This window comes from Podarcis gaigeae (assembly GCF_964106915.1).
Source record: "Podarcis gaigeae genome assembly, chromosome: 15".
NCBI lineage: Eukaryota > Metazoa > Chordata > Lepidosauria > Squamata > Lacertidae > Podarcis > Podarcis gaigeae.
In genome coordinates, this window is record NC_139692.1 from 39,632,655 (window position 1) to 39,655,896 (window position 23,242).

The following is a 23,242-nucleotide window of genomic DNA, read 5'->3' on the forward strand; positions in this document are numbered from 1 at the left end:
GCCCCAGCTCTTGGGGACGGGGGGAAAGCAAGGGAACCTCATTCATTTAAAAGCCCCACATTGAATGGAATGATTTCCTTCCAACCCAGGAGCAAACCGTAAGATCTAATGCAGCCTTACACACTTGGTGCCTTGGAGGACAGCTGCCAATAGCCCCAGCCAGGACAGCAGTGTTTGGTTGGGATTGCCAATCTCACGTGTCCCAGCCAGCACCAGGAACTGTAATCTGAGAGCACCAGGTTGTGGGAGGCTGATCTAGTGCCATAGAGGTATTTGGGTGGGGGGACAAAACCCCACCACCATTTGAATAAAAGATACTTTTGAAGCGGAAGTGGAACAAAGACCTACTTTTTCATGAGCCTGTTATTCGAGGTCTGCTGCAACAGCCTCGGCGGCTACGCTCTGTCTCCTCTGTGCGAGACAGAGTACCAGTTGCTGGAAATCGCAACTGGGAAGGAGTGAGCTGCTGCACTCCAGTCCTGCTTTGGGCTTCCCAGAAGAGGCATCTGGTTGGCCACTATGGAGGCAGGATGCAGGACCAAATGGGCTGCCAGCAGGACTCTTCCCAAGACTTTGCTCTGATTCAGCAGAGCTCTTTCTATACTCTTATTTTGGATGACTTGCAAGCAAAACAGCTCAAGTCAGGCTACCAGATTAGGCTTGTCTTTCTAGAGCCACATTTGCCAGAGGAGGAGAGGCAGTTTCTACTTAGGTTTATTATGATTTATTAAATTCTACCCCACCCCGCCACCCAAAAGCTGGAAGGTGGGCCGCCTGGTGGGATGATTTATTAAATTTGTATTACTGCCCTCCATCCGTGGAGCGGTTCCCAACATAAAGCTACAATATAGTGAGACAGACTGCTTTGCTTTTCATACCCGCACTTTTTGGATGTCCCAGAACTATTCTGGGTACTTTAACAGAACATCCATGTATGGGCATGCTTCTTAAATTGTGTGTTAAACCTTGCACATTTCAGCTGCCCTGCTTCCTCGCTGCCCTGCTTCCAGCAGCTTACAAAGCCACTTGGCTGGGAAGGTGCCACCCCTCCTGCTCATGGAAGAGCCCCCTTTCTGGCTTCTGCACAGAGGGACACTGCTTCTGAAGAACTTACCCCAAGGGCTTGGGTTTGTGTGTGTCCAAGGAGTGCAGCTGGCACCTCTTGTTCTTCTTACTTTTCGGAATCGCATCAATCATTTCATTTAACTTGGACCTTTAAAAAAAAACAAAACGCCACAGAGAGGTATAGAAGATATTGCAGAAGCCCGCTGTGCAATTAATTTACGGCCAAGTATTAGCATTAGTATTAGGGATGCGGGTGGTGCTGTGGGTTAAACCACAGAGCCTCGGACTTGCCAATCAGAAGGTCGGCGGTTCAAATACCCACGACGGGGTGAGCTCCTGTTGCTCGGTCCCAGCTCCTACCAACCTAGCAGTTCGAAAGCACGTCAAAGTGCAAGTAGATAAATAGGTACCACTCCGGTGGGAAGGTAAACGGCGTTTCCATGCGCTGCTCTGGTTCGCCAGAAGCGGCTTAGTCATGCTGGCCACATGACTCAGAAGCTGTACGCTGGCTCCCTCGGCCAATAAAGTGAGATGAGTGCCGCAACCCCAGAGTCGGCCATGACTGGACCTAATGGTCAGGGGTCCCTTTATCTTTTTATTAGCATTTTACTAGGTGCTGCTGCTCATGAGTTAAAACTTTGTAAGGTTGCAAAGCAAAAGCCTTAGACTGTTGGCGGGTTTTATTTCCTTCCTCCCACGTTTCTTTTAACAAGGGTTGTAGTAACGCAGAAGTGGGCTTTTTCACTGGCAGCACCAGTGTCCTAAAAGGCCGTGCTGAAATACGGGAGTCCCTGACCCCCATCAATATTGGCATTCTGCCGGCTCCTGCAGGTGCACCTCTTTAGGAAAGCCTTCTCTGGAACTGAACTTCTGGTTTCATCGCTCTGTTTTGATTGTCAGGCTTTTGAATTGCCTGTTTTGTTGCCTGTTTTAATTAAGCACTTAATTAATGTTTATTGTGTATTTTAATTACAGATCGGTTTTACCGTTTTAAACTGCTGAGAAGCCATTCTGGCATATAAACTAATAACAAATTAGTAACAGCAACAAATTATTGTTGTTAGTAGTAATAGTAGTTCCTTCCATCCATGATCTGCTTTTACACCAGGGGTGGAGAATCAACAGCCTTCCAGATCTTGCTGGACTCTATTCCATCATCAGCCCTAGAAAGCAGCTGTTGGGTCAATGACCAGGGATGATAGGAGCTGAACTCCAAGATAAGACTCTTAATCTTAGGGTCACGGGTTCGATCCTCATGTTGGGCAACAGGATTTATGCACTGCAGGGGGTTGGACTAGATGACCCTTGGGGTCCCAATTCTATGATTCTGCCGTAAGCCAGCCCACAACTCCCCCCTTCAGCATACCCGTGCACGTAGAACAGCGTGTAGAGTTTCTTTGCATCCCTCATGCAGCTCGGAGTGACAGAGAGGACTCCCTTGGACCCGACGGTGAGGGGTTCGAGGGCAGGGTTCCCCGACTCCACGAGCTGAGAGAAGAGGCGCTCCACGCTCCGGCGGCAGCCAACGCAGGGGACAAGCTGAGAGAGAGCACTCAAGACTTCGCGCGATGTCACCATCATGGCAATATTCAGGTCCTGCTGCTTGAGCATGCTGTGCCGCTAGGGAGAAAGAGAGAAATGAGCTGCTGCTGCTTCTCTCTCTCTTTGTAAAGGCCTGATTAAATTTATTCTGTTTCACTATTGCATTTATATCGTCCCGCCTTTCCTCCAAGCAGCTCAGGGTGGCGTGCTTCGGTTCCTTCTGCATCTCTTTGACATCCTCACAACAACCCAGTGAGGTAGGCCAGGCTGAGAGGGAGTGACTGACCCCAGGTCACCAAGTTGAGCTTCATGGTCAAGAGGGGATTTTGAACCCTGGCCTGCCAGGCCCCTCTGATACTAACCACTACACGGCAATGCAGAACTCTATACACTGAAGCTGCACTCTCTTCCAAAATGTATCTCCTTGGCTCCACAGTAAACAAAAGAGCGCAGGTGTTTTTTGTTGTATCCTGCCTTTATTCAGTATATTGTTCTGCATTTAACTGACCTGTTTGTTTTTATCTTTTACTCCTGCCTCACAAACTGCTTTTTTTTGTTCATTTGCATGCTAAAACCTCACTGCCATTAGCGAAAGGGTTTCAGAGAAGGGCGATCAGTTGAAACACCTTTTGTAAAGAGACATGGCCCCGTCCACATGATACATTTAAAGCAGTATCATCTCACTTTAAACAGCTGTTGCTTCCCCCAAAGGATTCTGGGGACTGTAGTTTGTTACAGGCACTGAGAGTTGTTAGGGGATCCCTAATTTCTGTCCTCTCGTGGAGCTACAATTCCTAGAGGGGTTTAACAAGCAATCCCTCTGCTGATGGAACTCTGGAAAATCAGAAAATTACCTCTATGCAGTGACTACATAAATAAGCCATGGCAAAAGCAGCAGGATATAGATGGAACAAATTTCTGAAAGTATGGCCTTTGCTTATACTGAAAAACTTTCACCTCTCTAATATTCCATGTGGTTTTGATATGTTTAATGAGATTAAACTTATTTTTTTTAGTGTTAGAAACACACATGCTGCTAAAGACAATTCAAGGTTAAGTAAGAAAAATAAAGAATGGATAGGTTTTTTAAAAATATCAGCACAAGCTAAGATTTTTTTTTTTACACCCCCCTGACTGTAACACAGTAAGTTTGCAATTGTGAAATAAATATTTTTCTTTTCTTAATCTTTGTTTTGGTGTTGTGGTTATAACAATCGTAATCACGGTAAAAATGTTTTGTGGTTTTTTTCTGCTGCTGCGGTCAAAGCAACTAAACATGCCGTGGCATTTGTCCAATAAAGCAACAAACAAACGAATGCACAATTTAAACAAAAATGAAAAAAATCTTAGGAGAGCAATCACATTACTGGGAACATTTTGGTGCTCAGCTTTTGAGATGCATGGCAGCAACCTACCTGGATGAACTGCTTTAACTGCGCCCCACTGTTCTGATGCCCATCAAGGTTAAGCACGTTATCAGGAAACTCCATCACCATCTGCAAGGAAAAAAGAAGACACGGGAATGAGGCCTCCAGCTGTCACACACCCAGCCAGATGCCACCAGAGGGGTGCAGGGGGAAAAAACCCAGAAAAAGTTGTAAGCAGTGTGAAAATGCCAAAACTTGAGATGAAATGGAATAGTGCGTTTAGCAATGATCTTATCAGACTCAAAATCCACCTTTTAGCCAAACACGCATTTGGGGACCCATTTCCTAATATGTTACCATATACCTGCCTGGTGGTAGTGCTCTTGTTGCTACTCACCTTGGATCACGCCATAACCTGTGGTAGGTCCCAACTCACTAACTGAAGTGGTCTACTGCACTTCAAAGCACACCCAGATTTCTCCTGGGCTGGATCTACACTGACCTTCTAAACGTTTTCTTTTAAAAAACACGTTCTATAATGCTTAATAGCGGTTTTCCATTGCCGGTGGCTCACTGCTCTGCAGCGCCCTCTGATGTCACATTTTAACAACGCATTTTTAACATTATAAACGACAAGTGTAGATCTGCCCCTGGTTCCCACTTTCTAGAGATCCTTTAGATGCAGCTCCCCTCACTCGTAATCATTTTCACACCACGTCAAGAGATCTGCTGCACTGGACAGCATTTATGCTCCTAGGAAGGTAGGCAGCAGCCTTGCACGGCGTCAGCCCACTGGTCCATCTAGCTCAGGATAGTGTGCTGTCGAACCACAGCTTCCATCATCCCCAATCATTGGCTACACTGGCTAAGGATGATGGGAGGTGTAGTCCTACCCAAAGAACTCTGGTCTACACTGACTGGAGGCAGCTCTCCAGGATTTCAGACTGGGGACATTCTCAGCCTTGTCAACTCCAGGGACAGAATGCGGAGCCTTCTGCATGCAAAGCAGATGCCCTACTACTGCGCTGCAACTTGTTCCTAACCAGGTTCAGTCCTCACGGTTCAGCATTAAGGACACTGGCATCCATCTGTTTTGAAAGATAGTGGAGTGTGCCTGTGGGGGTGAAGTCAAACGCTGGAGAATCACAGCAGCTGCTGTGGCTGTGGAGATCCGTCATACTGTGTTTTTGCTGCATTTGTAGCACCAAAGTGACCTCCCTGGGGTGCAAGCCTAAGCACTGTGTATGGAGGTCCGGGGATGCCCAGATGACAAGACCCCCCTCAGCCTTGCTGATGTGGTCCAAAGGGAAGCAGAGCAAGATGTCTGGCACCACTTGACTGCAGGAGTTGACGGAAGGAGGCATACAAAGTTCCATCCAACCATGTTAGGGACTCTGATCTCCATTTGTGGAGGGTTTACTCCTTAGCCTTTTCTTCTCCCAAAGATGTCCCATGAGGCAGCGGAGATTTAGGAGCAGAGTTCTTCATCTCCTAGATGGGCTGCCTTCCCAGGTGGATGAGCCCCATCTGCCCCCCACTTCCCGCTATAGCATATGCAGAAACTGCCTTCAGTCTTGACTGTTGGACCCACTATTGGTCTCATCCGCTCCATCAGCCAGAACCTATCTTCGCATGCAGGGGAAGTCCCTAACTCACCAAGAGTTTGAGACCCATCGGCTACTCTCATCTGGTTTAGCCAGCCAGTTAAACAGGAACAATGGAAACTGCCTTATACCAAGTCAGACCATTGGTCCATCTAGCTCAGTACTGTCAACACTGACTGGCAGTGGCTCTCCAGGGCTGGAGGCAGGGAGTCTTTTCTTAGCCCAACCTGGAGATGCTGGGGATTGGACCTTTTGCATGCAAAGCAGGTGCTCTACCCCCTAAGCTACAGTCCTTCGGCTTATCAAAGGGCTTGTGCAATTCCTAAGTAGTGAGCAGCCTCCAAACGCCACGCAAGAGTAAGTGATCCAACGGCTTAATTACAGCAACAAAATTACAGAGCAGGAATCATGCACGTGTGACAGCTTAATGGTGGGGGAGAAGCCAATTCTCCCAAAGTGCCAATTTAGGAGCACATTAATTAAAAACAAGTGACTCCAAGGTACAATGTTTTCTACTCCTGTAGCCCTGCGCGAGGAGGGTGGGGGGAACGGCTGGGAGCAAGGACTACCCTGCGGATTTACATTAATTGGCACAGCGCTTTGGGACACTTCCGGATTTGATGCCTACTTGGTAAATCTACACCCAACAAGGGCTGGCAGGTCTGCCTCGTGAGGCACGGAAACGGGCATCCCCTGAGAATCTCTCGCTTTTGAGCTCTTGGCAAACACAAGCTGGAAGAGTGTGCAGAAGCATCCTACTCCAGCAGTGAGTGTGTGAGGAAGGCTTCCGCATATCAGAAGTTTGGACTACAGAAGTCCTGAGCACACATGGTACAACTGTGGCTCCCTTTTCCAAGGACCCTCCACCCCCTTCTACCTTAATTTGGATGGTAACACCGTCTGCGTTATGGATCTGGCACACTTTCATTTCCCCATCACCTTTCAAAGGAAACCCCCAAGAACTTCTGAACTGCGGTTGGGAGTGGCATTAATGAAGACACACATCTCAAAGCCGGTTCTGCACAGGTGGCTCTTGAGAACCAGAACTACAGAACCAGAAAGAATCAAAGTGCTTTTTAATAAGGTGCATGTGGGGGTTCTTTTTTTTGGGGGGGGGAGTCACCAAGTTAAGATCTAGCTTCAAAGCTTGAGCACTTAAAAATAAAAAACCTGCACTTCAGTTAACACCTTTAACACATTTCTCTTCAGTGGAATGTCTGGCCCCTTTGAGGTGTAACAGGTGAAAGCAAAGCGGCCTGGCTTTTGTTATTTTCATTTTCCAAACAGAAATCATGATAGCCACGTTCAAAAATCTGACAGGCTGTCACATGGATGATGGGGCAAGCTTGTTTCCTGCTGCTCCAGAGGGGAGGACCCAAATGAATGGATTCCGATTGCTACAAAGGAGATTCCAATTCAACCTTAGAAAGAACTTTTGGATGGAAAGAGCTGTTCAAAAGGGGGAGGGACTAACTCAGAAGGTGGTGGGCTCCCCTTCACTGGAGGTTTTTAAAGAGAGGTTTGATGGTTACCTGTCAGGGATTAATTAGCTGTGATTCCTGCATTGCATGGGGTTGGACTACATGACCCTTGGTTCCCTTCCAACTATATAATTCTTTATTCTATGCAACTATAAGTAGCGTTAAACTAGCCTAGCTAAAAATGAGTTCTCTTTCGTTTTCTCTTCTCTGTGTACTTTGGCTCGGCAGTTGTTCAAAGAGGTCCAAAAGTTACCCTACGCAGACAGCATTCCATGTGCTTCGCAACTGTGGCATAACAGTGACAACCAGTTGGTGTGCAGGTCTGAGCTCCTGCCCTGTGAAATATCAGTTTTAATTACCACCCTGCACGGTTTCATGCCACTACAGCACATGCCCACATCCGAAACAGCCCTGCCTCGATTATGAGCATGCAAAAATATTCTTAGCATTTGTCCTTCTGGATTTCATAGCACCCCAAGTTATTTCGCTCAAAGTTCACACATCACAGTAAGACGCAAGCCATGGTTTACTGAGAATAAGCAAAACTGCGCCCACTTCATCCTCCCCATTCACACTGGGACCCAATTTCCAACTTTGCAACCTGCCTGAACCAAGGGCTGTGGTTTGATCTGCTCTTAACAAACCATGATCTATAAGTAAAGGTTTGTTCTGCAACGTGGTTTCATGGGAGCAAAACCAAACCAATATCCCAGGTCCAAATTAGAAGGCGCAGTAGAGGCCTCTTGGGCACATACACAGCAAACTGGACTAGAATCTTCTACTTTCATTGCCTTCTCTTCTCTGTGGTGCCACTGTCCTCTGAAGTGCACTGGGTGGTTAACTGGGAGAAGAACCATTTCAGTAGTAGCACCTTGATGTTGGAACAACCTTCCAAAGGAGATCCCGCCCCCAGATGCCTACCTTGAGGGGATGGGAGATAAATTTGACCTGGTCTGAATCTAAAATCTAATTTACGCACCAACTCAGCTATCCATCACAACTTGCCACTTCACCAAATTTTGCAATTCAGTTCCCCAACCAAGTCATATGCACAAAAATGCACATGGTAGGTCAGGTGTACATTTTTAAAAGCGCTTATTAGTGAAATTAATGTACAAAAATACATTGTATTGGGGGGGGAAACGGCTAGCAAAAATGGGAATATTCAGCAAAGCTGAATACGAAGACATGTGCATTAGAACTTCAGACGCAAACATTGAAGAATTTTCATGAACATCTTAAAAAAACAACAACCTCAAACTGATGTGGAATTCTGGAGAGCTGAATTTAAGACTGGAAGAAGAAGAAACCGAAATGGAGAGATTTGCTTCTCCCTATTTGGTTTCATTTTTCATCACAAAGTCAAAGACCATTTTATGTCCCCAGAGCTTCTCATCTAATCTGGTTTCTTAAAATAAAATAAATATATATATTGCTGTTTTTATACTACTCTCTAGATTCACTACTTGTGTGTTTATTGTATATCTGGCTTATGTGGAAAGCCACTCAGTGTTTAGAGGGCAAGGGGAAGAAATCCCCACAATGAATTTTATGGAAGGCGAGGAACACACCTTACCAATCCCCAACTCCACCCCAGATCTCCCTCTCCGAAGCCAACCACAGAAAACCTTATCTTGCAAGTGGCAGCCTTGATCCTTCAGAAGGTCAGAGGTCACTGAGAAGAGAATGACTCATGCTCCCAGAAGGCAAAGGAGTGAACTTTGGTCCAATCCAACATTCCCACTGCCTTATGAGAACAAACACAGACTCCTTTGATTTGCAAGGATCTTTTCTGTCCTTTAAACTTTGAGGTTGGGGAACCTGTTACCACCAGCACCCAGGTGTTGTTGGGGGTTCCCAACTCAGCCCCAGCCAATGTGGCTACGGGCCAGGAATGATGGGAGCTTTTCTAAAATATCTGCTTAACCCTTTCTCTAGCCCTATGCAACGTACACAGGAGTATTTAAAAGTAGGTGGGGACAGCCCTTCCAGACAGACAGTGTTAGAAACTCAGATATATAAGCTAATTGCCAAATGGCACCTTAAAACTGGGTAACAGTTGCCACAATGGAAGGCCTAGGTGCCTTTTTTCCAATGATATTTTTTATTTTACTACTACTACTACTACTACTACTACTACTACTACTACTACTATTGATTTCACTTCTATACTAGCTTCCCGTGCTATACTAGCGTTTCCGTGCGCTGCTCTGGTTCACCAGAAGAGGCATAGTCATGCTGGCCACATGACCCGGAAGCTGTCTGTGGACAAACGACGGCTCCCTCGGCCTATAGAGCGAGATGAGCGCGCAACCCCAGAGTCGTCTACGACTGGGCCTAACAGTCAGGGGTCCCTTTACCTTTACCCTGCTTTAAATTTTAAAGAAAAAATCTCAAGCGGTTTAAAGGTAAAGGTAAAGGGACCCCTGACAGTTAAGTCCAGTCGCAAACAACTCTGGGGTTACGCACTCATCTCGCTTTACTGGCCAAGGGAGCCGGTGTTTGTCTGCAGACAGTTTTTCCGGGTCATGTGGCCAGCATAACTAAGCCACTTCTGGCGAACCAGAGCAGCAGTTTACAACACATCAAATAATACAAATTCAAGCTTCAAGGAAAATATTTCCGATCCTTCTATAAGCGACTTTTGGCTTTCCCCATATTTGCCTACTTAATTTATAAAGCTGACCCATAGCAGAAGTGTTCTAGGAAGCCAGTGTGGTGGTGTGGTTAGTGTCTGACCAAGACATGGGAGATCAGGGTTCGAATCCCCTCAGTCATGAAGCTCATTGAGTGACCTGGGGCCAGTTAGAGCCCCTTAACCTACCTCACAGGGTTGATGCAGGGATTAACAGATGAGGAAGCCAAACCATGTACTGCTTGGAGGAAAAGGTGTGGTATAAATGTGATAAATAAGCTCTCCTGTTTACTTGCTTAAGAAAGCTGGAGGGGCCAGTTAGATGGAAATGTTGGTCGCCAACCTGGCATCTAGAGATCTCCATGTGGTCGCAATTGGACCTGCGCCAGTCGCAAAACGCACCTGGCTAATTTCTAACACTGCATAGAGGGTGCGTCATGAGGGGATGGGACTAGCCCTGCACTATGGTAACCAATCACCACTATATCAAAGGAAAGGATATGGGCCTTGACACAGAAACTGAGCAACACTCATGCAAAGGGAAGAGGACACAGCTCAGCAGCAGAGCAGCCCCAAGTTCAAATCCTGGCATATCCAGGTTATCAGGTATTGGGAGAGCCCTCCAGATGTTGTTGAACTACAACTCCCATCAGTCCCAGCCAACATGACCTACAGTCAGGGATTATGGGAGCTGCAGTCCAAAATACCTCGCGTGCAACGCTTCTGGTCTACATTGACTGGCACCAGCTCTCCCTCCCTCCCTGCCCACAATTCTAGCAGGCTTGCAAGCTGCTGCTCACCTAGGGCACCCAAGCAGCACCTCCAGGTGACCAGGCAACAAAGTTTTGCAACCTGGAAGAGAAGTGTGTTCGCCCCGCCACACACACGTCCTACTCTGCTCATGTTTCCAGTGGGCCACAAACGAATCCTGGTACGCGTTGACTGTTGAACTACCAAATATATTTAAGGTAAAGGTAAAGGGACCCCTCACCATTAGGTCCAGTCGTGGCCGACTCTGAGGTTGCAGCGCTCATCTCGCTTTATTAGCTGAGGAAGCCGGCGTACAGTTTCCGGGTCATGTGGTCAGCATGACTAAGCCGCTTCTGGCGAACCAGAGTAGCACACGGAAACGCCGTTTACCTTCCCACCGGAGCGGTACCTATTTATCTACTTGCACTCTGACGTGCTTTTGAACTGCTAGGTTGGCAGGAGCAGGGACCGAGCGATAGGAGCTCACCCCATCGAAGGGATTCGAACCGCCAACCTTCTGATCGGCAAGTCCTAGGCTCTGTGATTTAACCCACAGTGCCACCCGAGTCCCTATGCCACCCGCGTCCCTATCAAATATATCTGGAACGTCCAAATACATTTGGAACGTGGCAAATAGTATGGATTTGCACAGCTGCCATTATCCAAGTCCAGGCAGCTATGGGAAGGATGCTTTGGTCAGGGAGAAGCTGGAGGCACAGAGGCAGCAGAACAAGAGGGAAGCTTTCGCAGCCAGCTTCTGAAGTGACACATTCATCAGGGTGTCCCCAGCTTGGGGCTCTGCAGGTGTTTTAGACCAAGCTTTTAAGTCTCAAATGTAAGAGAGTTCTTAGATCAAGAGGCGGCTGTCAGCTCAGCAGGAACCAGGTAAAATGGTTCATCTCATACAAATCCTTCCACCAAAATGCAACAAGCCTCACCTGAGCTTGGGGCTACAGCAGACACCTAGCCGTAGCGCCGAGTCCCCAATCTAAGGCCTGCAACTGGTAACCACATTGCAGGACACACAGTGACCCATTTCAGCACCTTTTGAATTGTTCGACATCTCAAAGTTATTAAAGTACAGTGAAATCCTAGCCTTTTTTGCTGGGAAGTTAAATATGCCTCTGTGTCCAGTGTTAGAAACTCTGATATATAAGCTAGGTGCCAAACGGTACCTTAAAACTAGGTTACGGTCACCACAACGGAATGTTTATTTGCCCGGGGGTGGACTAGAGGACCCCCAGGGGTACCTTACAAAAAAACAAATCTAAGATTCTGTGGTCTCAACTACATTGCTTGACTGCAGCTTGCTCTTACAACAATTCACTTGTCCCAGTATCCAAAATGTAGAAACACATACTGCAGAAATGGAAATGGTGTTAACTATGAACTAAGGCAAAGGTTTTTCAACTGTGGTCGCCCAGAAATCTCCATGTAGTGGCAACTGGACCCATGCCAGTAGCAAAACACACTTGGTGCCTTGCTAATTTCTAACACTGACTGTGTCTAATGGGGTCTTATGCCCTACCCAATTAAGGGTGTTTAGGATTGCAGCTTTGTAAGGCTGTATACAGTGGTACCTCTGTTTACGAACACTTAGGGTTACAAATGCTTCAGGTTATGAACTCCGCTAACCTGGAAGTAGCTGATCCTGGTTGCAAACTTTGCCCCAGGATGAGAACCGAAATCGCACGCCAGAGGTGTGCGCACAGTGGGAGGCTCCATTAGCGAAAGCGTGCCTCAGGATAAGAACGGTTTCAGCTTAAGAACGGACCTCCAGAACGAATCAAGTTTGTAACCAGAGGTACCACTGGACATGCTATGTCTCTGAATCCTGTTTGAGGCATGTTCTTTTCCTCAAATAATTAGGGGCACCATGGTTTGTTAAGGGTTGCTGGGCACTGTAACTTGGGGAGGGGTGCACTAGAGTGCCCAGAATTCTTTGAGGGAAAGAATGTTAAATGTGTAGCATATACAGTGGTGCCCCGCAAGACGAATGCCTCGCTAAACGAAAAACCCGCAAGACGAAAGGGTTTTCCGATTTTTTAGCGGCTTCGCAAGACGAATTTCCCTATGGGCTTGCTTCGCAAGACGAAAGCCCATAGGGAAATCTCCGGGGACAGTGGGGAAGCGCAGCGCGCCTTCTCCTCTGTTCCCGGACCTGTCCTAAGGCTTGCGGTGGGAGGTCCGGGAACAGAGGGGAAGGCGCGAAGGGCTTCTCCTCTGTTCCCGGGGCTTGCGGTGGGAGGAGGGTTTTTCCTCCCCACCGCCAACATTCAGAACAGCATTCTGAATGTTGGCGGTGGGGAGGAAAGCCCTCCTCCCACCGCAAGCCTTCAGGACAGGTCCGGGAACAGAGGGGAAGGTGCGCAGCGCTTCTCCTCTGTTCCCGGGGCTTGCGGTGGGAGGAGGGTTTTTCCTCCCCACCGCCAACATTCAGAACAGCATTCTGAATGTTGGCGGTGGGGAGGAAAGCCCTCCTCCCACCGCAAGCCTTCAGGACAGGTCCGGGAACAGAGGGGAAGGTGCGCAGCCTGCTGCCCCACGCGAGGGGCGCTCTTAAGCAGAGCGCCCCTCGCGCGGGGCCGACATTCGCCGCTTGGAGAGCCCTGCGGGAAAGTCCTGCAGGGCTCCCCAAGCTGCGAATGTCTGCCCCTCACGCGGGGCAGCAGGCTGCTATCCGCAGCTTGGAGAGCCCTCTGGACCTCTTCTGAAGGCGGGTGGGGGGCAAAAGTCTTTGTCCCCCCTGCCTGCCTTCCCGGGGGATTTTAAAATGCTGGCGGGCGGCAGCGAAGGCTTCGCTGCCGCCCGCCAGCATTTTAAAATCGCCCCAGGACAGCGGAGAAGTCTCCGCTGTCCCGGGAAGGGGGGGGAAAGCAAAGACTTTCGCCCCCCCCGTCGGCCTTCAGAAGAGGTCGGGGGACAGACTGTCCCCAAACCTGGTCTGAAGGCGGTTTCCATAGGAACGCATTGATTGATTTTCAATGCATTCCTATGGGAAACCGTGCTTCGCAAGACGAAAAACTCGCAAGACGAAAAGACTTACGGAACGAATTAATTTCGTCTTGCGAGGCACCACTGTACATAGCCTTAATCTTCACTCCTTTAAGCCTGGCTGCAGCGAGTGGATGAACTACCGGATCCAAACATATTATGACATAATCTGCATACGTGAAGAGGAAGGAAGCTCCCTGTGCAGAATGAGGCCCCCAGTGAGGTCCAGGCTGCGGGCACATCTGCTTCTTATGGGGGGGGGGGAGCGATGTGTATGAGGACACAGCTACATCTTGCAGCAGTGGTGTAGAAGAGGGAATTTCAGCATGACACGCACAAATGAAAATTTGCTATTAAAAGGTGCCGTCCAGTTGTCCAGGTTAAACCAGGAAAGAGGACCCAGCTCAGAGAGTGCCAAAGGATAGTGGCATCATGGAGCAGAAGGCTATTAAGCCACAATGGCTTGGTGCTCTCTCCAGCATACCAGGTCCAGAATAAAAGCTTCTGGGAATCACAGGTGGGAGAGTGGTATTGTTCCACTCAGGTCCTGCGGTTTGAACAGCATGCTGGACAAGACGGGCCATTGGCCTGACTCAGCAGGGCTCCTCCTACATTCTTAAACCACATCACCAGGGACCGCCATGGGATGCTGAGTTGTAATCTTAGAAGCTGCCCAGCGATTTCCTTTTCCTGGGTAACTTCCTCTTGGTGGAGGTTCACCAAAATCGGAGCCTGAGCATCTTTTAGAAGCTTACATTTTTTTGGAAGCTGATTACAGCTTACTCAAAAATCAAGACTCCCATAATCGCAAGTCGTCTGTATTTGGCACTGAGAATATGGTGGGAGAGTTTGGTCTTTCCTAACCAAACCTCCCTCTGACAGTGGATAATCCAAGTGCCAGACACACATCCATCTTTGGGATATCAAACCAAAGGCTGCAAAATAAGACAGACTTTCTCTCTGGAGGTGGGAGCTCTAGTTTCTGCTGTCACAGAATTTGGATCATCTCTTACCACTTTCTCTCCCCCAAACAGTTCTGAAACACAAGGTAGGGAGAGATACGTCAGGTCACTAAACTCCTAACATAAATATGAGTAATATATCCAAAATGCTTCTTGCACCATTTCAAGAGCTGGTACAGTGCAGAGGTTAGGACCTGCGGGGCCAAGGTTCAAATCTCTACTTGGCCATGAAGCTCACTGTATCACCTTGGGTTAGCTAACCCACCTCACACGGTTGTTGTGGGGGATTAAATGAGGAGGAAGGGAACTGTGCATGCCACCTTGAGCTCCTCGGAGAGAAAGGAGGGATACAAATGCAATAAGAGCAAGAGTAATGCTAGGAGGAAATCCTTTTCAGCTGCACAGTGCATTGTTGTTTTTTAAAGAACACCACACAATAGCTACACACACAAAACCTCAAGCCACACAACTGCACGGAGCACGGCCACTGCAACCGAATCCTAGAAAGTTCACAAACTGATTTTGGGACGGAGGCAGCCTGAGTGACAAGACAGCTAATAGGTCACGTAAGAAGCACAGAAACCTTTTCGCCTTTCAGGCGTCAGGCAAAACCACCAGAGGCCTCCCGCTTCTTTGCAGACACCTAGGTTCCAAAATGGCTACGACTATCTTCTGGTTAGGCCGTCTGTGTGTATGTGTGTGTGGCTCTCTCTCCCCCCCCCCCCCCTGCATGTGTGTGTGTCAGAGACATGGTTAAGGGGGAAAGCGCACTGTGCACAATTGATGCAACAGTGTGTGCAGCAAAGCGCACCAATTACTGTCCTGGGAGAACTCCAAGGCGGGGCTGAGGCCTTTCTAGAGCCCGGGGAGGGCGGTGGAGTGGAGCGGGAGGGGGGTGCGAGAGAGAGAGAGCTCGCCTAGGCATTGCAAAATACTGCCTCGGTATGTTGCAATTCCTCCGTGCACCCAGCGCACAGCCCAACTTGCCCAACCGCCGCTTACCGTCAGGGTGTCATCGATGTAGAGGGGGATCTGTCGCCTCTCGAAGGGGAATTCTTCCTCGCCGTCCCTGCAAACTGCCACCAGCCGCGCCATCTCTGCCGACGCCGCTACTCTTGCTTCTTCCTCCCAGCTCCTAGCCTGAAAACAGCCAAACCCCAGGCAAGTAAATGCAAGCTCTGGTTTCGCCACCGCACTTTCACCACAAGAGGGAAACTCAGCCTGCCTTGCCGCATTGGATGATTCGGCATGGGGAGATCCTCTGAATGAGAGTGCCCCCAATAAAATGCAAAGGCTGCTTGGGGCAGGGGGAGGAAGAAGAGGACACTTCACAGAGTTTTACCCTGGATCCCCCCCCCCCAAAAAAGGGCTTCTGCTTTCTATTCTTACAGCCAGTGAACTGTCAGGTCTAGGAATTTCTGGAAAATCTAAGAGCTCATTAATACGTCTAAGCCAGAAAACGACACCAAAAGTGGGATATTGGCGTTTGTGAAAGGGGAGTGGGTCACTGGGGGACAAAAACATTGAAGTGTAGGTCAGAGAAAGAGTAGACGTATTTACTCCCATCTCCTGTTTTTATTAATTTTGGTATGGCATAGTTTGTTCATGATAGGGTTGTATCCAGCCACTTTTTACTCAAGAGCACACCCACTGAAATTAATCAACCCAAGTTAGCATTGTCCATTATTTTCAATGGCTCAAAGCCGAGTAGGTCTTGCATTAGAAAAGTCTACAAAGCAGTGAACAGTTAATGATATTACAAAAGAAATATACAGTAAAAATGAAGTATGTACAATTGATCAATTAAAATATTATTATATATATATACACACAGAGTGTATATTTCTGTAAAATCACTGTATACTCCTCAAGATGCTCTGAGGATTAAGCAGTATATAAATAGCTGAAATAAATAAATCTATGTTGAATCCAACAAAAGAAAGCTAGTTAGTCATGTCTATTAAACCTTAAATCTTTGGCAATAGCATTGTGAGGCTTTATTTTGATAGCGGGCAAGGGATGCCCTTCTTCCACAAAGGTCTCAGCACAAGAAAACAGGCACCCATTATTTCAGTAACCTTCATTTTATCACTGGCTTGACTGGGAAAGAGGGAGCTTTGCAGGCTCCCTGATGCTCATCCACATTGCAGATCCCCCTTAGTAACAGTAGTAAATAACAAAGTGCTGAAACGCAACACACAGAATCGCACCTTCCAAAAGGCTTAGCTGTTAAAAGCCAGAGCAGTGGACACACCAGGTATGAAGAGGAAGTTTATCAAAGAACAGTTCAGCCTTCGTTTGCAAGGATGTTCCTAAAACTTATTTCCTGTGATGCTTATGGCTCCTAGCAAGGGAGCAGAGACATCTTCCATCAGCCCAAATTCACTGAGCCAAAGGAGAACGCAGGAAAACCCCTCAAATACCGTAATTTGAGGATTTGTATGACCACTGGCCAGGGATGATGGGAGTTTTAGTCCAACAACAGCTGGGAACCCAAGTTTGAGAAACACTGATTTAGAAACACACTACCTCAAGACCAAGGGTTGCATAAAACTCAGTTTTACTCTGAGTAAGACCCATTTAAATTAACAAACCCTAGTTAGTTCTGTATGTTATCTGTGATGGGTCTACTCTGAGTAGGACTAGCTTTAGATACAACCCCAAGAATGCATATGCTCCTTAGCTCTATGCCACCTTCAAAAATGATACAGTGAAATACTGTGACCAGGACTGCCACAATACAAAAAGTTGCCTTATACAGAGTCAGACTGAGGGCCCATCTAGCCCAGAACTGTACACTAACTAGAAGCAGTTTTCCAGCTAAGAAATATGCAAGTTTAAACTGCTCACCCAATGCAAGGAATAATTCCTCTTTACAAATAAATAGCCTGCCTCAGGTACACAGTCAAGCCCTTGTCACACATAGTATTTTAAAACCTACAATTAAAATCTACTATCAAGAGGGTTCAAACCAACACCTAATGAAAACCTGTGCTATGCAAATGCCACATACAGATATGTTAATCAAGGCACCAGGATTGACTGAAGCTCCCACTCAAGCTTGCACAGGGATTTCTGTGATACCAACCAATGCAGGCATGTAAAAAAAAGGGGGGGTCAGAAAAAGATGGGTGTTCTTTGGGGTGGGGCAGAACTGCTGCCATTCTACAGTTATCCACAAGCTTCATGCGCATATAGATGTATGCACATCTATGCACCCATCCAACGCACCAGATTTTAAAACGACATCTCCTTCCCACTATCACATTTGAATAAATCCTCCTTATCTTCACCCTCATCCAGTCAAACCAACTGCGGGGAAGACTTTCCTTAATAAGGGAGAAAGAGTGGGGTTCATCCTATCAGCCAACTCCCTTTTTTGCTTCTCTGCTTCAGCCCCTTCAACCTCCTTAAAACCACTTTCACCCACTCCCTCTGATGTAAATTATATATATATATATATATATATATATATATATATATATATTTCCAAATGCAAACACCTCGGGGCAAGGACCTGTTGCTCTGCAGCTTGGAAACCGCCATGCACCCTGAAGACGTTAGAAGGAAATAATTAAAGCAACAACAACAAAAACCCGCTCAAGGTCTATCCTTCACGATCTCAAGGCTTAACCCCTAAAAGAGATTCTGAAGAACCTTTTTCGGGGGGGGGGGAGTAGAAAGGAAATAAATCTACAGGAATAATTAATCCTTCTAAGAAGGGGATAAATGAGGAGGGGGCTAAGTAAGGTGTAAGGGAGAGAGAAAATCAAATGCCCCCTCTCCAAATTTCCTTGACGGGCTCCACACCTATATGCAAATTTACCATGCCTCCCACCCCCAGCCCACTTTTGCTATTGGCTGAGGCTCTGCTGCCCCTGTCGCAGCCGAAACTGGCATGTGCGGACAAACCTCAAAAGGGACGGGCAGTTTTTTGGCCGGTCTCTCTTCCCTTCCTTCGCCCACCCCTTTCAGGAGCGCTGCTACAGCAGACCTCGGGCCTCCTCGTCCGGCTTTAGCTCCTCCTCTTCTCGCGAGAGGCAGGGAAAAAGGCCGGCCAGCCCTCCCTTCTTCCCCACCCGCCGCCCCCAACCAACCGCTCGGTTTGCCCCGCCCCCTCACTCCCTAACCCCGCCCACACCCCACCCTTCATCTCCTCAACCCCGCCCACTTCCCCCCTCCGCCACCACCTTCCTCTCAGATTAACTGCTTGACCGAGCTCCTCCTCCTCCCCTCCCTACTTCAGCGCACGGCCGTTTCGCTCGCCCTTTGGCTCCGCCCACCATGGCTCTCTCTCGGCGTTTTATTATGTACGCTCCGCCCCTTTTCTCTCTCCCCACCCCGTATTTTAAATCCTTCCTCCGCCTCGCGCTCCTCGGCACGCAGCTGAGGGGAGGGGCGGGGAGGGCGCGCTTCCCTCACCCCTAGAGAAAGAGAAACAGGGGAGGATCCGTCTGGCGACTTCTCGCGCATGCGCGAGTAGAAAGAAAGGCGTTGTGAGAGGGAGGGGGGGAGGGAGAAAACATAGATCTATATCAAGAAGGCCATCCCTCTTCCTCCTCCTCCTCCGCTTGTCACAAATAGCCTCCGCTGAGAACGCCGGGAGAAAGAGGACCACGTGATCAATAAACGGCTCCCTCCGCCTGGCGAAATAGTTCGCGCGCGGGGAAAAGGAGAGCCATTTTGCCCTCAGTTCGCCCCCAAAACCTCCAAACGTGACGAGGGTCCAGTTCCTGCTTTTTCCACTTCACAGAAGCCAGTCAATAAAAACTCCCTCTCAAAACCCAATACAGTACAGGTTTCTGTCATGGTTTTAGTCTGACTCCTCAGGCCAACAACTGTCCCCTCAGCCTCACCTACCTGGCCAGGTTGTTGTGCGAGGAAAAAATGGTGGAGGGGAGAACCATGTACACCACTGTGGAGAAATAATAATAGTAATAGTGTGGGGGAATAGGACTACGAAGGCCTGGGTTCAAATGGCCACCCTGAGGAGGATGAGTCAGCTTAGACTGCTTTACAGGGTTTTTGAGAGGCCGAAATGGTTCGGCCATTAAGATAGATTCTTTATTGTCATTACACAAGTGCAACATTGCACAAGTGCAACGAAATTAAGCTCATGGAGTGACGGGTGTTGCCACTCACAATCTCTCAGGCTGGCCTATTGCGCAGGGCTGTGCGAGAGGACAAAAATGGTTTGAAGTCGAACTCGGCAGCAGGAAGCTCGCTAGCTGATGGTGGCCTTGAGCCAGCCGTTCTCAGACCAGCCCGCCTTGCAAGGCTGTGACGATGGAACCGAGCCCCAAAGCTCACTGAGGAACCTATTAGGCCAGTCTCCCTTGGATTACAGGGTTGTGGAAACGAAAACAGTGCAAATCCCTACTTGGCCTACAAAGCTCTCTGGGCGGCTGCAGCTCTCAGCCTAGCCTCCCTTGCGAGGATGTTGTGAGGGCAAAATGCTTTGAAGCCCCACATAATATAAATCAGGGATGAGGAATCCATGGCCCTCCAGGTTGTGGACTACAACACCCATCATCCCTGACCATTGACTGCTGTACTTGGTGCCTGCAACTCACAGGCACCAAAGGGTGGTGGAATAAGAGTCCTGTGGTAATAATAATAATATAATATAATAATAATAATAATAATAATAATAATAATAATAACAACAACAACAACAACAACAACAATAATAATAATATATTTATGCCCCACCCATCTGGTTGGGTTTCCCAGCATTTAAAAAAGGGGTGAAACTTTTTCTCTTTCAAAACCTGTAGCATAATAAGCTTTTGTGCATGGCAAGCAGAGAACACTAAGGAGCTGATCAGGCTCCCAGTAGAGAAAGAGGGGTGTTTAAAGAGCAATCATGTCAACTAACCAGATAATCTCTGCCTTCCACAGAGTACGTGGACAGCAGCGCCAAAGATGACAACTGGACATTCAACGAGGGCCCTCCATTGTCCTGAGAAAGTTTCGTAGCAGCTCAGCGGTACAGTGGTACCTCGGGTTAAGTACTTAATTCATTCCGGAGGTCCATTCTTAACCTGAAACTGTTCTTAACCTGAAGCACCACTTTAGCCAATGGGGTTTCCTGCTGCCGCTGCACCTCCAGAGCACAATTTCTGTTCTCATTCTGAAGCAAAGTTCTTAACCCGAGGTAATATTTCTGGGTTAGCGGAGTCTGTAACCTGAAGCATATGTAACCTGAAGCGTATGTAACCCGAGGTACCACTGTACAGCATCTGCTCTGCATGCAAAATGTCCCAGGTTCAATCCCCAGGTAGGTATGGGAATGTCCCCACCTCTGAAATACCACAGTAAGGCACAGCATCTACATGAACTGGATTGTCCTGCACATTGCTGCATTTACCTGGCCATTGGCTCATAGGTTCCTGCTGTGATAGGAATTTTGAGGTCTTAGATATATCGTAATGTTCATAACCGCACGTACATAGATCAGTGCAGGAAGGCCGACCTGAAGCCATTTTGATTCCTAAACTGAGCAAATGTTTTCTCTGCAAGGTCAAAGTGGAAAAGCCTCCCCATTGTCTGTTTCCTCACAAATCCTGTCTTAAGGGCACATTTAAGATATGAATACGGTGTGAGCCTGTGACATGGCCCAGGAACTAAGTATTTATCGTTACAAAGGACTGGCCAGGCTCCCCAGTCAATCCAATCAAGTAACCTGCCAGACAGGAGATAAACAAGGACAGGAGAAAAACAATATTCAAATTTTTGTTTTAAGACCGCCTTTTCTGTGATGTAGGTGTGATGTATCTTAGGGGTGGTCTTAGGTTACACCCCTTCTGTGATGGATGCATGATGTTTCTGGGGGTGGTCTTGATCTACAGGGTGGCAATTTCAAGTCTTTATAAGGCCTTGCACACCATTTTTCTGGGTCCCTCCTCCTCTCCTGCAGGTGAGGGGAGCACCCTATTGCAACAGATCAATAAAGATCAAGCTTACTAGCTGCTTTGCTTCTCAATATTCTCTGGTTGGCCTTGGTTATCTTCTCCTACCAATAGGGAACCTACGTACGGACTCTATATGGGCTCTTGGATACCCCATAAGGGAAGAAGGGCAGATTTTTGTTTACAACACTGCCACATTTGACAGCTCATCTGGCCCATATGTGAGCCATTGCCCATATGTGGATCTCAACGTACTTCTTACACATTCTCCTTAGGAATTTTGCCACTGCAACAGGAACTACCAGTATGTGCCAGCAAGTCAGCCTCTTCATTTAGGCAAGCATTTTATGGACAGGCAAGAGCTTCTTAAGTGGCTTAGGTTGCAATCCCATAATAATTGCCTGGGAATCACCATCCATAAGATTACAGTGATAGAGCACACACAATCCAAAAATCTAAAGAACGCTCAGAGCTATTGTGCATTAATAGCTCAGTGGCAGAGCACCTGCTTTGCATGCAGATGGTCTCTGGTTCAGTCCCCAGTATCTCCAGGTCCTGTCAGAAACCCTGAAGAACAGCTGCTAGTCAGTGTAATCAGCACTGAGCTAGATAGGCCAATGTGTCTAAGTCTGCATATGGCAGCTTCCTGTATCAAATCAGCCCTTCTTTCAGAACCATTGAGGACTCCAGTCTCAATTTTTTTCAGGGAAGAGCAGTAGGGTGTTTCTGCTTTTAATACAGGCTTCAGGTTCAGTCCTCAATATCTCCAGGTAGGGCAGGCAGAGACTGCTGCCTGAAGCCCTGGAAAGCTGCTGCCAGTCAGTGTAGATAATATTGAGATAGATGGACCAATGGTTTGACTCTTCATATGACAGCTTCCTATGTGCAGTGATTTGGTCACAAAATTGTTAAGAATTGCTTCAAAAAAGGGATTAGAAAAGAACTACGGTACATACTGTACCTCACAAACATACAGTGTACTAACAAGTTTATGGCCACTATCTCCCCTGGCCAGGAACAGTTATGTGTTTAATTATGGATAATATAGCCAGTTAATTGTCACTCATTCAGCAAAGAATGGCTTACTTTATTGCAATAGAAAATGACTGTCTATCCCATAATTATTGTTGCTGGTGATGGTTCCACTGTGAATTGCTTATTGTTGAGCCTGTGACATCAGAAATGAGAGCCAGTAAGTTTTACTTGCCATTTATTTGCATGCCAGAGATTTACTGGCTGAAAATTGTTTCCCTCTAGCCAATGGCAAACTCTAATCCAGTTTATGATGGCCAATGGGTAGTTCCCAGAATCCTAAAATAGAATCAACATGGCAGTCATCAATTCTTTTGCACCAGGCTGGGAATGATGGCTTGATGTACTGGCCTGTGATGGATGACACCCAATATTTCAAAGGGTGTCCAATTCTTTGTTATCAATGGACAAATCTGTCAAGTTTGGTTTCTTTCAGTTTTCCAAATTTAAGTTCAGCTCTCCACATCAGTTTGTGATTATTTTTAAGCCTCATGAAATATCAGGCTTTTAATTAAAATTCCTCTAGACTATAAAAATATTGTATGCAATTTTGCCTCTTGTGCTTTTTGCAAAGTAGCTTCCCCTAATATAATGCATTTTTCTATTCTATCTTCATACATGCATTTTTAGACACACTTGACCCTAATATATTTCCTTTTCTACAGATTACTTTGCTGGAGAACTGCATTGCAAAATTCAGAGAAGTGCAAATTTCAAAAGATCGCTGTGTTTTGCCTTGTGTATTGTTTTGGAACATGTGAATTAGGTAGGTTTGCCTTTAAATGTGAACTGAATCAAATATTCCTCCTTTTCTTTGTTAGGTCATTCAGTATTTCTTGAAGGCTCAGGGAAACAGTTTCTTGTGAGCAAGTAGTATAATTCAAATGTCTGACAGTAAA

At 47.2% G+C, this 23,242-nt stretch overlaps 2 protein-coding genes across 13 annotated transcripts in view; one reads left to right on the top strand and one right to left on the bottom strand.

The window, feature by feature from the left end:
• The window catches only part of GGNBP2 (gametogenetin binding protein 2), a 33,108-nt gene extending 14,115 nt beyond the window's left edge, over nt 1-18,993 (bottom strand). For 2 of the 12 annotated variants that reach the window (XM_083714501.1, XM_083714496.1), the window contains exons 1-5: nt 18,823-18,993; nt 15,403-15,540; nt 4,023-4,103; nt 2,432-2,685; nt 1,115-1,213 (exon numbers count right to left, since the gene is read on the bottom strand). In XM_083714501.1, coding sequence (XP_083570627.1) covers nt 1,115-1,213; nt 2,432-2,685; nt 4,023-4,103; nt 15,403-15,540; nt 18,823-18,873 — 623 coding nt within the window. In that variant the 5' untranslated portion in view covers nt 18,874-18,993. Of the gene's footprint in view, nt 1-1,114; nt 1,214-2,431; nt 2,686-4,022; nt 4,104-15,402; nt 15,541-18,312; nt 18,513-18,590; nt 18,760-18,822 lie in introns of those variants that run through there. The other 10 variants (XM_083714507.1, XM_083714506.1, XM_083714502.1 and 7 more) reach the window with 7 other exon arrangements.
• Nucleotides 18,994-20,102: 1,109 nt separating this feature from the next.
• The window catches only part of MYO19 (myosin XIX), a 36,510-nt gene continuing 33,370 nt past the window's right edge, over nt 20,103-23,242 (top strand). The window contains exon 1 of the mRNA XM_083714423.1: nt 20,103-23,109. The gene's annotated coding sequence lies outside the window, so the exon portion shown is untranslated. The remainder of the gene's footprint in view (nt 23,110-23,242) is intronic.